Here is a 16,172-nt window from a genome sequence, read left to right on the forward strand (position 1 = left end):
GGGTACCTCATCAGATATGTATTTTGCTTGTTTATACAAGATACATTTTCCAGTTACCTTTCTTTCAAAAGAGAATGGAAGAAGACTATACAGACGGACAAGACAACAACTGAGTTCACAGATGAGTCATCATGGGTTGTTTCTAAGGCTGTGCAAATAGAGAGAAATATGCTCTGATATTAGGAGTTTGGGGCAGCTTTTGCTCTGCCTTGCATTGATTTGTAGACACAAAATTTGCACAAATGTATTTGTGCAGATTTGCCCTGCAAAAATGTGCATATTGGCCAAAAATGGGCAAAACCTGCATAATACATATTTTCATGCTTTATGAGCACCTTTCATTTTTTATTTTGTGTGTGTTCTCTACAGCTAAATCTGTGCAAAAATACAGAATTTTAAAAAACAACAGCAACAACACAAAAATCAGTCTGCACAATCTGAGAAAGCTGATCTATTAAACATTCCACAGAGTGGATTCCAAGAAATCTTTATTCATTTGAACCCAAATATCCCTATTTCTTATCCATGATGGATTATTATGTGATGCAAACCTGAACAGATTCCTGAACGGATTCCTTGTTGTTTGAAGCAACAAACCACCCTGATAACCCCTGGGTTGTTCTGGGCTTGTTGTACCCATAGTAGGTTGTGCCATCCAAACCCAGGCAAATTGGTCACCCAATCTACTTAGCAAAAACAGGAAAAAAAACCCTTGATGCTTTTGCCAAGTGTGCCTGGCCAGCCACCAATGTCAGATACTTTGCAAGTGCCCAAGTGGCGCTTAGGGGCAGTTGGCATGGCTTGTTTCCATCACTGCAAGCTGTTTTCTGCTCATCATGACTTTTTTAACCTTTTTGCCTGGTTTTTTATTCTTGGACATTATGGAGTCTGCTTCACAGCCTGTTTTTGTGCTGCATGTTTTGACAATTAGTGACAAAGCTCTCAAAGAGCTCAAGTGGTGGTTTGGAGGGACTGTCAGTGGTTGGCAAACATATTTTTTGCATGCACATTATATACAAAAGTTTCATTTTATTTAAGAAAAAAGTAGCTGCACCTGTGCAGCAGTGGAAATTGGGACACTCAGTTGGGTAGCATGGCGGGGGGGTGTACTTCCTATCAGAGTGCAAACCTGGACACTGGTCCCCAAAAGCCCAAATAGGCCATTTCTTCCCTTTGCTTTCTCTCAATAGCTGTCAGAAGGCAAGCTGTGAAGGGAAGGTGCAAGTGATCTTATATTTCAGAAATGGGTTGCAATGATTTACATTTCCCTTCATGGTGAGATTTTTTTCTTTTTCCCTTTTCCCTGAAAGTTGTCACATTGATACACATCTTGCAATTTCTCTCCAGACGTCAGCTGTTTAAGAAGGTGTAAAAGTGCATGCCATTCCCTTTTTTGAGGTTAAAATGGAGTTTTGACAGTACAGTGGGATTTTTTCTTTTATCAAGAAGTATCTGCATTAAAACATAAGAATTTCACCTCAGATCAGTATAAATCTCTGCACTCTTTTTGCAACAAAGGTCATTTGTGCCCTCGCTTTCTATTGACAGCTTACTACCTGACAGCTGTCGAGAAAGCAAAGAGATAAAAACGTGTATTTGGGCCTTCTCTGAATCAATGTTCATGCTACATTCTGACAGCAGATACCACCCTGACATTGCCAAACCAATGGCCCTGATTTCCACATTTGTGCAACTGCAGCTAAATTTAACAATCATCATCCATTATCTGTTTTTTGGAGAGGGTGCACATTGTATGTGTGTGCACAAAAATTTTCCCACCACTGAGAATTCTGTGGTGGTCACTTGCTGTCAAAACGAAAATGCAGTTGTCAAGCCAGACATTGTGATCTCTAGAAAAGAAAAAGCAATGAGCAAAAAAGCTTTAGTGAGCCCAAATGGGCTTGTGTTTGGAGCAGTGAGGCAAGCTGATCTTGCAGTGGTGTCTACTGGGCTATCCAAAGGAAAACTGAGGGGAAAAGAGGGGACAAACAACCCACGGTGAGCGCAGTAGTCTTCTGGATGTACCATGCATTGTTTACAGAACAACCAACCCACAGTACCTTAATTGCCAGGTATGCTGGCCTGACTTTGAACACACCAAACATGCCTGTCTTTCTTTCTGCCAGACTTATGGTAGGCCGAAGCTATGCCTTTTCACTCACACATTGGCTGACTTGCACAAAGGATCTGGTCAATGTTCTACTAGAACAGTTTTCAAGTTTTAAAACAGGTGTCCTCAAACTTTTTCAACAGGGGGCCAGTTGAAAGGTGCTGGGGGTGGGCACGGGCCGCCAAGGCAGTGCCAGCAGGAGGTCGTGCGCATGGCAAGCGGGGGTGGGGGACGGCTTGCTCACATGGGGATCGTTTTCTCTGAGCAAGTCCAAATCGATCTCCCTGCAAGCAAGCTGCAGCTGGGCGCATGCACAGTGAGGCACCGGCTTGCTTGCAAGGAGATCGTTTTCTCCAAGCGAGTCCAAAACTCTCCGTGCAAGCAAGCCATGTGCCTGCAAAACCTCTGGGGCGGGCCAGTTAAATGGGCATGGCGGGCTGGTTCCGGGCCGTGGGCTGTGGTTTGAGGACCCATGTTCTAAAATATAACTGCTTTGTACTGTACCTGTGACCTCTAGTTGGATCCTATGTTCAGTATAAGCCAGAGTGCTTGCAAACCAGAGATGAGGCCAGTCAAGATCTGTGTTTGGTCCCTGTTAAATCTTTCTAGCTCCAAAGCGATCTCATTTTTATTTTCAAACTTAAGAGTCTGTATCTGGCTTGGAATTTATTAGAATCTGAAGTTGTGGCTAATTTCCTTTCTTGTTTCCTTGCTGTTAAGTCTTCTGTAAAACTGGAATATTGATGTCTAGTGATATGAATTACATAATTTCTAGTGACATAAAGGTAGAAGAGTCAAGAAAGTACAGGAATTTGTACTTAAGTTATTTGTATGATATTATAGTGGGTTGTTTTTTGTATCATATATGAACAGGATGTGTTCCAGACTGTATTACCTCTCATACACAAATTAACATGACCTTTCATTTATAAATATGTGTCAGGAAGACTATACAGATGCTTCTGTTATCTAAAATGTTTCCCTATGTACTTTAAAAAAAAAGACTTGATTGATATATTTTTCAGTTTTGGTGCATGCATCTTTTTTCATGCAGAGAGCTGGCTTTTACTACAGCTTTTACTAATACCAGGGTTACATATCGCACTATTGTATTAACCCTAGTATATATTTCTTCTGACTAGTATTTATGCTACACTTTATATCTAAGTTGGGATTCTGGACTGCTTAAATTTCTTCATGATGACACACATAGACACTCTTAACTTTTTTGTTTCTATATTTAATTTGCATTTTGTGTTTTTGAGAAAAATTATAAAAGGTTGTTCATGCGGAAAATGTTTTTTCCTTACTATTATTCTACATTATTAATCAAGGTGTTTTGTTGATAATAGTGAAATACGTTCCCGAATGGATGAGACAGACTTGAGCTTTGTTCAGTTCTGATGAAGGAGGGTTGGATACTAAGGTTCCCTTATGCACATACAGTGGTGTGGGAACACTTTCAGTGTGATGCTATTCAGTGCGCTAGAGACATAAATTACATAAAAATGTCAGCAGTAGTGATTGTTAGGTCATATTATTCTCCCTGCATGTATTTATCTGCAAGATTTATATACTGCTACTTATTTCAGTATGGAGATTTCAGAGCGATGCATTGTTGGATTGTACTGTGCTATTGGATGTGCAGGTGAAAAACAGTCTACATTGTGGCTGTTTAAAAATGGTCAGATTTTACAGAATGGCAGTGAAAGGTAATTCTTCACTCCTCATTCACCTGCTTCTTTATTGTTGTTGTGCATTGATATGGTAACTTGTTCTTGTAAGGCTTCAGGCAGAATTTAACTGTGAGGCAAGAAATGAGATGATGATTTTCTCATATAAGAATGCATGGTTGGGTATGGGAATTTGACTTGCATATGAACATTTGAGAGAGCAAGGCAAGCCTTGTAATTCATCTCTTCCTCATGTAAATGTGGAAGCTTATTCTGGCATTTTTATCTGACATAGACCTTCTGTGTGTGTGTGTGTCATAAATCAGACAAATATTTCATTGCTGAGGCATTGTCTAGTTGAACAGTTTCTATTCTAAAACCACAGTTTCCTCTACTGAATTTTTTACTGCCTCTGGTCTCTCCTTTCAAACCTATTAACACATATTCTGAGTATCTAAACCCATGCTCAGCTCAATAGGATATGTGGATTTGCAGATAACTTAGAAGTGAGCACAGTTCATACTAAGTTGACTCTGGAATACCAGGTGAGCTCTGTGGCCAGGAGTGCCTTTTATCAGCTTTGGTTGACTTTCCGACTTTGTGCCTGTTTGGGAAGGCAAAACTTGGCAACAGTGATCCATGCCCTGGTAAGCTCTCGTTTGGACTACTGTAACACGCTTTATGTGAGGCTGCCCTTAAAAAACACTCCAGATACTTCAGGTGGTTCCAAATAGAGCAGGTCGCCTCTTGACAAGAACCTGGAGGCATGAGCATATAACTCCAGTGTTTATACCACCTAGACCGGTTGCCAAGTGAAGTTTGGGGGCACTTTATTTATTTATTTTAAACATTTGCATGCTTTTAAACTTCAGGGTACTTACAATGACATATAAGGCCCTAAGCAGTGACCTAGATATCTGATAGAATGGCTGCTACCATACATGCCTGCCCCAGGTTATCATCAGAGGTCCTTCTTCAGGAGCCATCTGTAAAAGATATAAAGATGGTATCTAGTCAGAGAAGGGCCTTCTTGGCTTTGGAACCAGCTGCTTTGAGAGGTGCTTTGAGAGTTGCTTTGAGAGATGTGCTATACTTTTCAGCACCAGGCAAAAACCTTTTATTCTCTCAATATTTTAACTTTTGAAATTCTATATTTTATTTTATTTTATCTTACTGGATTTTGACACTGTGAATGTGAAATGTTTATTTTGATTTGTGATTGATTGTAATTATTTTTTTGTTTGTATGGTTGCTTCTATATTCAGTTTTTATTGTTATGGAATAATAATGCCACTGTTACTGAGCTGCATATTCCCCTTTTTACTTGTTTTGATTTTGGGATTGTTATTGGTTATCTTATTGTATTGATATTTTGTATTTTAATGTAAACTGTCCTGAGAATAATTTGAAGGTTACAAACATGCTTTAAATAAATAAATAAAATACCACAAAAATACCCTAAAAGGAGGAATGAAGCTCAAACTTCCCTATGCTAAAAATGAATTTCCAGTCTATCGTGTGCTTGCCCTATTGTGTTTAGTGGGACTTACTCCAAGGTTACTCTGCATGAGCTTAAACTGTTGATTAGATGTTCTGTACAACAGTAAGGCATATTCTTGCCAAGGAAAGGCTCTGAGACAAGATAATGAACATTTCAGTTAATGAATATTAGTGTCTGAAAAGATAATATGTACTTGTTGGTAGGATATGTGTTTCAGTGAAAAGTTCTGCTTTAATGTTTTTTCTCCCTTCTCTTATAGTGCTACAGGGAACTGGGGGATAACTCTACAGCTGCTCACTGGCTGAGTTTGGCTTCGGAGCTGCCAGTTATCACGAAAGAGGTAATATGTGTGATTCATGTATAGCTACAATAATTAATTTATAGAGCAATCCAGATGGGGATAGGGAAGTGGTGGCAGATGAACTACAACTTCCTTTGCCTTACCAGGCTGGTACCAGCAAGGTGGAAGGTGGAGGGCAGGAATTTCCCTCGTCCTCATCTTCTATTGTTCTTTTCTAGCTTATTTCCTTTTTGTACATTTATGAGGGGCATTCAATGTAATCTCAGTATCAGCATGAAGAAAAGGGAATAATAAATTGAAATAATTTTTATTTTTCAATGTAATCCCCCATAGCTTCAATACACTTATTACATCTAGAAATTAACTTTTCAATTCCCTGTAAAAAATACCCTTCCTCCTTGTCTAAAAAATGTGCGTTAATTGCCACCTTGAGCTCTTCATCGTCGGAAAATCACTTTCCACGAAGATCTTTTTTTAAATTTGGGAATAGGTTGTAGTCACTGGGGGCCAGGTCCGGGCTATAGGATGGGTGGTTTATTTCTTTGAAACCACAGTCTCGCACAGCAGCCTTCGAAACACGCGCCGTGTGAACAGGTGCATTGTTGTGAAGAAGCAACACACCTGCGGTCAGTTTTCCCCGCCTTTTTTCTTTAATTGCTTCTCTTAAATTACTCAGAGTGGTTGCGTAAGATGCTGTGTTTATGGTTTCACCTTTTTTCGTGTGCTCGATCAATAAAATTCCCTTTGAGTCCCAAAACACTGTGGCCATGATTTTTCCAACTGAGGGAATGACTTTGAATTTCTTCGGAGGGTCAGCACCATTTTTATGCCACTGCATGGACTCCTGCTTACTTTCAGGGTCATAGTGATGAACCCAGGTTTCATCTCCAGTAACAATCCGGTCAAAAATACTCGCTGGATCTTCACCATAGAGCTCTAAAAACTCCCTACAGCACTCAACTCGCACTTGTTTCTGAGGCACCATGAGCATTCTTGGCACCCATCTTGCACTTAACCTTGAAAGGTTAAGATGGTCATGAAAAATATAAATATGGTACCAACGGATAAGTTTGTCATCTCTGCTAACATTTTGATTTTTATTCGGGCATCTTCCAATACAAGTTTTTCAATTTTTTTTCACATTTTCTTTCGTAGTGGCAGTAACCAGCCCACCCGAGTGAGGGTCGTCTTCTGTGCTTTCTCTGCCCCTTTAAATTCACTTGACCACTTTTGAACAGTAGATAATGAAGGCACAGAGTCCTGGTAAATGGCCACCATCTCTTTGTGAATGATTGTTTGACTTTTTCCTTGTTTTGTAAGGAACTTAATCACAGCGCGGTGCTCAATTTTCTTCAACATTGTCACGTCAGTCGTTGTGGTCGTCTTTCACTGAGGATTACTAGGGAACTAATGAACACACTTATTTGAAATTTTACATGTATACCCTCAGATAGTGCCATTAGCTAATGAAATAATTAAATTACCCACATCAATAGCAAATCAACCCGATACCGAGAATACATTGAACGCCCCTCATACTTTGCATTGCTGTCAGTGAGTGGGGTATACAGCCTGCCAGCTGCAGGCTTGTTTATTCTGCATCTTTCCTCTCGCCTGTCCCGGGAATGGGAGGGTCCTGAAGAGCAGTGATGGTGGCTTTTCCCATGACAGCATGAGCAGGCCTTCTTCTGTGCCTAGGCAATCCCTTTTCTAGGGACACCATATAAAGCCAAGTTCCAATTTTTTAATCCTTTTTTTCTGTTCAGTTTTCTTTAAACATTTGGAGCAGTTTTTAAATTAAAATACAGTTAACATTAAGACAAAACCTTTCCTCAGCTTCATTTTTAATTACATAAACCTGAATTGCAGTGCTACATAGTAATCTGAGCTCTTAAGTTATTTTGCAGTTAATAAAAACGGCTAGATTGGGACAACGGTGAGATCTGCTCAAGCCCTGTCAGAGATTTTTTTCAAATTGGGATGTATAGTTTAAGCTAATATTCCCACACTCTGCTTTGAGAGCTTTACTTTTTGAAAGATCTGCAGGAAAGAGGTGGTGGGTTGTATGCCATGGAGGATGATATTTGCAGCAAAGTTAACTGAAGACCAATAAATTCAGTTTTTGCTACTTTTTCTGTAGCAGGGTCTATAAATAGTCTAGATCCATCCCCCACTAGAAAACAGCTGACTATCATTGCCCCCTGACTATCTATGGGGCTATGGAGTTTTGTTTTTTCCTTGTTGCCAGTGATCTTCTAAACAGTACATGGGGTGAGGGGGAACATTTCCCTGTTCCTGGAACTAAACTGTAGGCTAATCCCTTTTCCCTCCTGCTTATCTATTTTCTGACGATGCAGGGAGGTCTGACTGGGGGAGGTCATAAGGAAGGCATGGAGCTTGGCAAGTCAATTGGGAGTAACTGTAGACCACAAGCTTCCTGCTGCTCCAGACTGATAGATTCAGCTCAGGTTCAGCATGTACTCTTCCCATAACCCTAGGGTAATGGTTTTACTTTCAGGGAATAGACCCATAGAGCAGCTTCAGTAAATCTGTTTTTCTGGGCTGAGTGAACAGTGTATTCCTCTGGGGAATGAGTGCCTGGAGTACTGGAAAACGTACATGGGAATCTTGGACATGGAAATGGTAACTCATTGGCTTGAATCTAGAGAAGGTTTGTCAATCTGCTCATACAAACAGGGCTTTCCTGGCTCTTTCCACCAGGATAGCCCTCTGTGTCACGCAGAAGTTTCTGAGGTTCAATGGACCTTCAGGAATAGGTTCGGATGGAGCATAAGGGGCTGCAGCAGAACAGAGAAACTGAAAGAATTTGACAGGGCTTCTCTTGAGTGAGCAGAAGTAATTTTCTGTTAGCAGAAGATGTAACTGGATCCAAGCCATTGTTAAAATTCAATCACTGCAAAATGTTTCATGAGATTTTACAGGCAGGTGGAAACTGTATATTAACAAGCATTTTAAATGAGCACTTAGCAAACATTGAAATTGACCACATCCAATTAATAATTCAGGCCTCAGTATTGGCTGTAAAAAAAAGTCGAACATTGTACATGCTCCTGTTTCCCTACCTTTTCCTTCCTGGGAATGAGCCTTATAAATGTATTTAAAACCACTAATCCTTGCTTAAAAATTTGAACCGCTCGCCATCTCTGCAGCGTTTCCAAAATCTGGCCTTTCCTAACTGCACCTACGTTTAATGCTAATATCATTGCTCATCCTGGAGTATTGTAAACTCACTGCTGTGAGACTTGCTCCTGCTATTCTTTACTCAGTTAAGAATCTGTTAGCTCCTTTGCTAAGATCGTATCCCTTTTTAATATACTGACACCTTGCTGTGCTCTGTGAGTTTTTCAGATGTCTTATCCGTACAATTTGAAATATCACCTGCCTTTTATTTCTCTACTTTCATTCCCACCTTTGTTATTGGTCCCCTTTACATTGCATTCTGCCATGCTACTCCACTTGGAATTGCTTCATCAAGCTGTCTCCCTCAGTACTCCCATTTCTTTAGTTAGCCAGCCCTCTTCTTTAGTTAAGTCACCCAGGTCTTGTTCCCACATTTAACTGACTTGGTCAACATTATGGAGTGATCAATTTCTCCGTAGAAATGACAGTGTTTTCAAACAATCTTATATGAGTTGTAACAGCGCTTTGTAACTTCAGCCTGTCAGTTATTCATACAACTTTGTATACAGTCAAGTATCTTGCATACCAGACATTTCTGGCACCTCCAGAGCAATACACAGCACTGTACTAGCAAGTCTGCTACTAAACGTTGCCAAATCTAAGCAAATGGGTGTCAAATTTAAGAATTCCAGTCTCTGAACAGGAAATTTTGGATTCATCAATTCAGGCAAAAATGCCTGATACACATGGCTACTGGAAGAAATTTTGTCAAAAATATGTTTTGGAAAACCAGTTTCCACATTTGGGGAGCTAATGTGTTATTTGTTAGCTTTATATCTTGCTTTTTTTTCCTTGCCCTGAACTCAGAGTGGCTTACATCATTCTTCTCCTGCTGTGCTCAGTCTTATCCCCACAAAAGGCCTATGAGGTAGGTTGGGCTGTGAGTGACCCAAAGTCACCCAGTTGGCTCTATGGCCATGTAAGAACTAGAACCACATTGCCTGAGTCCCAGCCCCACACTCAGCCACTGCAACACACTGGCTCACATAGAATGTATCTTAATGAAAAGCAGGATTGAGTTCCATGGTGGTTACTTGACTGTCACCACTTAGGGAACATAATATTTGTTTCTGTAAACCACAAGAGGCAAAGGCCAGGTCTTTTTTCATGCGCTACCATGTTGATTAAAATGCAGGCAAACATGGAATAAAAGGGAAAGCAACTACTACTGGAAACAGTTAATGTTTAAGAACAAATGCTCATCAGGATATTTTAACGAATCTGAGCGCAGTGCACAGGAGGGATCAAAGGGACGCTAGGCTTTCTATTTCATATAATATATAGACTGTTTGAAGAGAGTAGCAGAAGAATTAGGAATTCTTTTGCTTCACTTCACTTAGCTTCGCTTCTACAGGGCTAGGAAGAAAATGCTGATCATCAGAATTGTATAATTTTGAAAATGGGATTAGTCATAAACTTTGTTTTTCTTCATTTCTCCAGGATGCAGAATGCAACAGAGAAATAGAAGAGATGCAGGCAATTTCAGAAGACTAAGCAAGTTTAAAGTTCCCATACTTAAAAAGCATTTGTGTCTGAGTGGTGGCAGTTCCATTTCACAATCATGATTACCCTTACTTGGCTTCATGAACAAGCCACAGAAAGCAAAAAGCAAACAAACCAAACCAAGCTGCAGTTTCAGCAGTATTTTCTCAAAGATATTTGCTAGCACTACCATAATGGTTAAATAATGTAATCCATTTCCCTTGTTGTTTAATCAGATGGTCTGGTTAACTCCTATGCTTAACTGTTCTCAAAACAGAAGGCACCAGTTTGATTCGTATTTTTTCATTTTCAGACATATTCACCACTCAGGCACTACCAAGTCACATTAATTGCATCTCTTCCTGTAGTAAGATGGAGTCAACATGTCATTACATATGCTGATCCTACTTGCATAAAATGTTAGAAATTATTTTTAGAAAAAAGTGCAGTGTTAGATGTGATATGGAACAATAATGCACAAGATCTCACTTTTTATATTAGAATCAGAGGAACATTTTTACAGTCATATGCCCCTTTATACATGTATTATATAGGCCAGATAATGCCGATATATTTACTTCTACCTAGCAATAGGGGATGGAATTCAAGGTTAAATGAAGAAAACTGCTGAGGAAAGCCTTTCACATCACCTCTCCTGGCACTGCAGTCCCAGGCTGCATCTCCCTAGTGGCTGCTTTGATATAAAATGTAAAGGGACTATGAGAGTTCTTGATTGATCCCCTGTATTTTATCTAGTTTAAAATGAACATGTGAGATGATTGTGGATTTTTCAGCCACAAATTTATGTTCTTTCCTGCTTAATCAGTGGGCACACTGTTTCATGTTTTCCTCCTGTTGAAAACTGTTTGTTGGCTGTGTACAAAACCAAGTACATAATGACATAACAATTCACAGGTTTTCTTGCCCACTTGCTGTTTCTCATTTACACCCAGATCTCATTATAAACCAAAGACGCCCTAGAGTTTTAACCCATTTTTAAAAGACTGGTTTGTTTCTCCTTGAACAATTCAGAGTTCTAGGTTTATCCCAGAACTAGGAACAGAATATTTCAGTGTTGTTTTGTAATCCAGATGCACAGTTGAAGCTGGTGTGAAACAGAGCACTCACTCCTTTGTGGCCAACAGTTCATGAAACATCTTTACTTCTGAACAAATGTCTGATTCAAATATATGAATCAGAATGGTCCAAAGAGGAAAACGGTAAAATCTACTGTGCATTGGTAAATACTATATAGAATCTGTTTTCCTTCAGGATGTGGGTTACTGTCCACCTTTATAGCATGGTATTAGGAATCCAATTTCAAACAGTTAATTCTCCAAAAGTTGTAATTCTACTGCCCCCGTAGAAATAACTTGTAAAAATATTAATTGTGTCCCAAATCCAGTGTGTCTTTTTGCATATTCAAAAAACTTCATATTACTACTTCAATATGGCATCTGGTAATGGTGTTTGCAGAATTTGTAAGAAGAAACCAGTGGAATTGAGGAAGGGAGAGTCTTGATACAGGAAACCTATTAAAATATCATACTAATATTGGATACAGCCCTTTCTAAAGAAATCCAACAAAATCTGAGGCCTTTTTTTGCAGAGAAGCAGACTATTCAAAAGAAAATAGTTTTACTAGTACTAATCTTTCAAGATTCTAGGTGCAAGTCTTCAGTTAAAAAAACAAAACCCAACTGCTCCCCTTTTAATTAAAAAAATAGGATTAATTTTGAGGCCTAATAATTTTCAAAGAATCTTTTTCTCTAGTGATATATAGATATTAGTGCATGTGCGTGTGTGTGCATGTGCATATGTGTAAACTGAAAATTCTGTTATTTGAACCAAAAAATAGGTTACAAATGAAATTTCTCTGTTTTAAAGCTTTTGTCCAAAATGAACATATGGACGCTTGATGTTTGGTTTGGGGTAATAATTTGTCTTAGTTCCAAGTCTTGGTCCTGTATTTCAAATTCCTGACAATTTTAGTGAAATTGGTCTTGAGGCTTTTAGAATTAGGCCTTGAAAAAAACCGGTTGATGTAACCCAGCAGCTTTCAAATCCTTCTCATGAACCAATTGAAAATTGCTGGGGGTCTCAGTGGACCACTTTGGTTCTACCACTCAAAGCATGTAGCTCATATTTTAACCTTTTTCTTCAGCACCTGTATCATTGTCAGACCCAGCGCCATGTTGTGAAAATCATGTGCTCTAGCCTAGGCTGCTGAGAGAGGCACTTTGAATTGGTTTTTTAAAAGAGAAAAATTAACAGGACACTGATATAGTTTATGGTGAAAATGATTGGGCCTTGTAAGTCTTTTAAGTAATCTTTTCCAAGGCAAAACAGCCTGACTCTTCACCTGAAATAATAGATCTAGTGCAGGGGCTATATAGAGAGATTCTTCATTTTCCATAATCATTTCTGTAGGCCACCTGAGAGCCGCTAATTGGAGCCTGGGTATTTCAGTCCAGGTATACAAATGTAACTGATAAAAGCCAATGATGTTCAACTGCTCTGCACTGTCTGGACCCACATTTTGGCTGTTCATTAGAGCAGGTGCTGTGACAGCATCACTGGTTCACAGCTTTCTTCAGTAATCAGGGAAAATGGGTGCATTGCATCCAGGATGCCCTGGAGATTGTTTCTTCTTCATGGAAAAGAAAGCTTAGTTTGACTAACATTTGATAATTTTCTATAGGATGAAATGCTTAGGAGAAGTGTATGAATTGTTAGTTGGTGACCAAAGTATATTTTCTGTGAGTGCTGCTTTTAAAAACAATGCTCTTAAAGCATTTACAGGAGCTGAGGACTGTAACAAAAGCTGCAAGCCTGTACTCTTTTCCTTAAAAATAATCTCAGTGGGTCCAGTGGTACTTAGTTCTGGTAAATCTGTAAAGAATTGCAGTGTAAATACAGCTTCTTGTTTTTACCACGTATTGACATTCCTATACATTGAGAATTTTGATAGAGTGGATGAATTTGCATTCCATGGCAACCCATCCTGCAAACAAGCTATTAAGTAGTGCAGGTTGTTCATGGAACAGCCTATGGTGGGTCTATCAAACAATTAGGCTCATTGTGGGTTGTCCCTCAGTCCTTCCTCCTGGGTCCTCCACTTCATATTCAATGGGGCTTGGGGTCTTCCCCCTGCTGCAGTTATGACCCATTTTATGTTCACCACGACCTTTCCCCCTTTTATCCTTTCTTTTTTGGAGATCACAAAAGAAGGAAGCATGATACCTTTAAATTATTTTTAAGCACAAGGAAACGTAATTCAAAAAATCAGTCGGTCTTGCATAACTAAAGAGGGATGGGGGTTTGCAGTGGGCAGGTTTGCCTGGGCAAAGCCCTTGGATGTGCCTGCTGTCAATGTGCAATAAGTCCAAGCATGCATATTGACTTAGACAAGCTCTAAAAGGCCATTTTGACTTAAAGCTCTCTTGGCTGCTCACCTTTTGAGAGTTGTCAAGGGAAAGCAAAGCTGCTTGCTATACTTCATGTAAGGGGGTAAGAAGCAGATAATCCCCTTCACAGCAAGATCCTCTAGTTTCTTGGTTGGACCCAACTTGTTATCAGTGTCCTGTACCATTTCCACCCTTTTCTGCAAGTCTAGGTACTTGGGAAAGGGAAAAGTCCAAGTCACATTTTTTATGGGAGTATGGGCTCCTGACAAACTGTCAAGTTGCAAGCTTCCTTTTAAAGCAGAATTTTGACAGAGCTAATCATGGCTTCCCATTTTAGACTCCTGCATATGTGCATATCTGCATTTGTGTGAAGCTGGTAGTTTTTAAAAAATAATAAAAATATCCACACAAACTTATTGCACCTTGAAAAGGAGTGGCAAATCAGTGAAAGCTTCTCTAATTTCTGCTTGGGTGCTTTGCAAGAGCTGTTAACCTCAGAGATGGTGAAAAACAATTTCTGCCCAAAGAGGCAGAAAGTTTCAGTCAGAATCAAAGGGCTTGTGATTGCAGCAGAGGATCCTGATCCAGTGATAGAAGCTCTGCCATGCATTGGCAGTTATCATTTGCAATGGCTTGGGCAAGTTTGACAAGAGCAGCAAAGAGTTTTTGCCACTCCGGCTGTTCTCTGTACCAATAAACAGAATTAGTCATTCACCTTCAGAAGACAACAACCCATCATGGGTTGTACAACTATGCACAGCAACCTGGAACAACCAAGGATTGTCATGGTGGCTTGTTGCTCACAAATAAGGAATTTTGAAGGACACCGCTCAGGTTCACACAACATGACAGTTCAGCTTGGTTATTTTCCATGATGGTTTGTTGTGCCATCAATATTTTCTGTTGTAATCATTTTAGTAGTATGGTTGCTAGTATTACTATTATGTTCTGAGATGGCACTGAGAATTTTTCAAAAAGCAAACACTTATTTATTGAAGGTGCATGTTTGAATTAAGTAACTGTTGCTCTAATAAGTAAACCTGATTAAAATGGGCTTGGAGTTTATTAGGAAAGTAACTTCATTCTATCCTGATCCTTCCCTCAGTTGAAGCATAGGGTTTTGCAAGTTGGGACGAAAAAGCGTTGAGTTCCCTAGTCTGCATGCTGTGCTTGCCCCTCACATAAAGAACTGGAGGGAAAACTTTGCCCCAAATGCCTCCTTTGTTTGGAATATCCTAAGTCAAAAGATTGCCTCTTTATCACTAATAGCACAGAGCAACATGCTGAAATTCAAAAGTATGTATTTTCCTTTTGTACTACCCAATTGCTGCCAAAGTTCTTTCTTCATCAAAAAAGGAAAAAAAAATTCTTATGCTGAAGTCAGGACTATATAAACTTCAGTGAGGTAGATGAGAGCCCTGAAGTTAGTGTTACGGAGAATAAGGAAGGATGATTCTGAGGAAAGCTGGCCTTTCTTTAGAAGATGTGTGCTTCAAGAGGCCCACGGTAAATGGGGGGGGGGCTATTTCTCTTTTAATTGCCCATGTTTTGTTGACTTGAATTAAAATTTGAACATTGAAAATTATGAATGCACTGCACCCCTCACAGAGGCACTGAGAAATCACATGGATGAGTTGTAGCAGAAGAGAGCACACTGCATTACTGATGTTGGAAAATGTATTTTGAAGATTTGTTACAAGGAACAAAATCCAATTACTTTTTCCTGTAACAGTGTATTTTCTGTATTTTTGTTTTTAGAAATCAAACTAACTTAAGAGTTTATTGTAAAACTGCATAAGTGATTTTAATGGCAGCTTCATTTGAAATAAAATTGAAAGCACTGTTAATGTCTAATATATGTTATGAAATTAAAATATCTATATTCTTTATGGCTATGGTTTGAACTCAGATTTCCTGAATGGGGTGTTCCCTGTAGGAGGAAGGAGGGATGGTGATGTTGCATTGCCCCTGCAACTCCCTGGGCTTCCTGAGCTGCAGCTCTGGAAGGCCAGGGGACTTCCTCTGATGATGTGACTTGGCTGAAGGAAGCATCACTGAAATTGGAGCAAATTAATTTGATACCAATGCTCACCTCATTTTTTCATAAATGCATTCTGGATTTGAAAGTACAATTATTAGCAGTGAAGATGCTAACCCTAGCTAATAATGTTATTTAAAATGTCAGGATTCCGTTTAATAAAGAAGGTGACACAAACTCATGATTTCAGTGCATTGTTCAATGAATCATGGTGCTAATACAGTATGTGTACTAGCTGTCTCCTTCAATGTCCTACATTCAGATGGGGGACAAATTTAATGCATATTAATAGTATCACTGGATGGCATCCAATGTTGTGAGAGTGGACTTCCCCTTTTCCTTTCTTGGCACCCCTCTGTGTCCTTGCCCAAATCCTCTGGGGCAGATTTGGAGGGGGTATACCTGGGAGGCTGTATGGGGAGTGCTGTCTGTCATTGGTGGATGGATGCAGAAGGACAA

At 39.5% G+C, this 16,172-nt stretch overlaps 1 protein-coding gene across 3 annotated transcripts in view; it reads left to right on the forward strand.

Moving 5' to 3' along the window:
* The window catches only part of RMDN3 (regulator of microtubule dynamics 3), a 43,651-nt gene extending 27,757 nt beyond the window's left edge, over positions 1–15,894 (forward strand). For 2 of the 3 annotated variants that reach the window (XM_044437208.1, XM_044437209.1), the window contains exons 12-13: positions 5,544–5,624; positions 10,227–15,894. In XM_044437208.1, the coding sequence (XP_044293143.1) occupies positions 5,544–5,624; positions 10,227–10,280 (135 nt within the window). In that variant the 3' untranslated portion in view covers positions 10,281–15,894. The remainder of the gene's footprint in view (positions 1–5,543; positions 5,625–10,226) is intronic. The other variant, XM_044437211.1, reaches the window with a different exon arrangement.
* Positions 15,895–16,172: the final 278 nt, after the last annotated feature.

The sequence above is a fragment of the Varanus komodoensis genome, unplaced genomic scaffold (assembly GCF_004798865.1).
Source record: "Varanus komodoensis strain SLA01 unplaced genomic scaffold, ASM479886v1 scaffold3, whole genome shotgun sequence".
NCBI classification, from domain to species: Eukaryota; Metazoa; Chordata; class Lepidosauria; order Squamata; family Varanidae; genus Varanus; species Varanus komodoensis.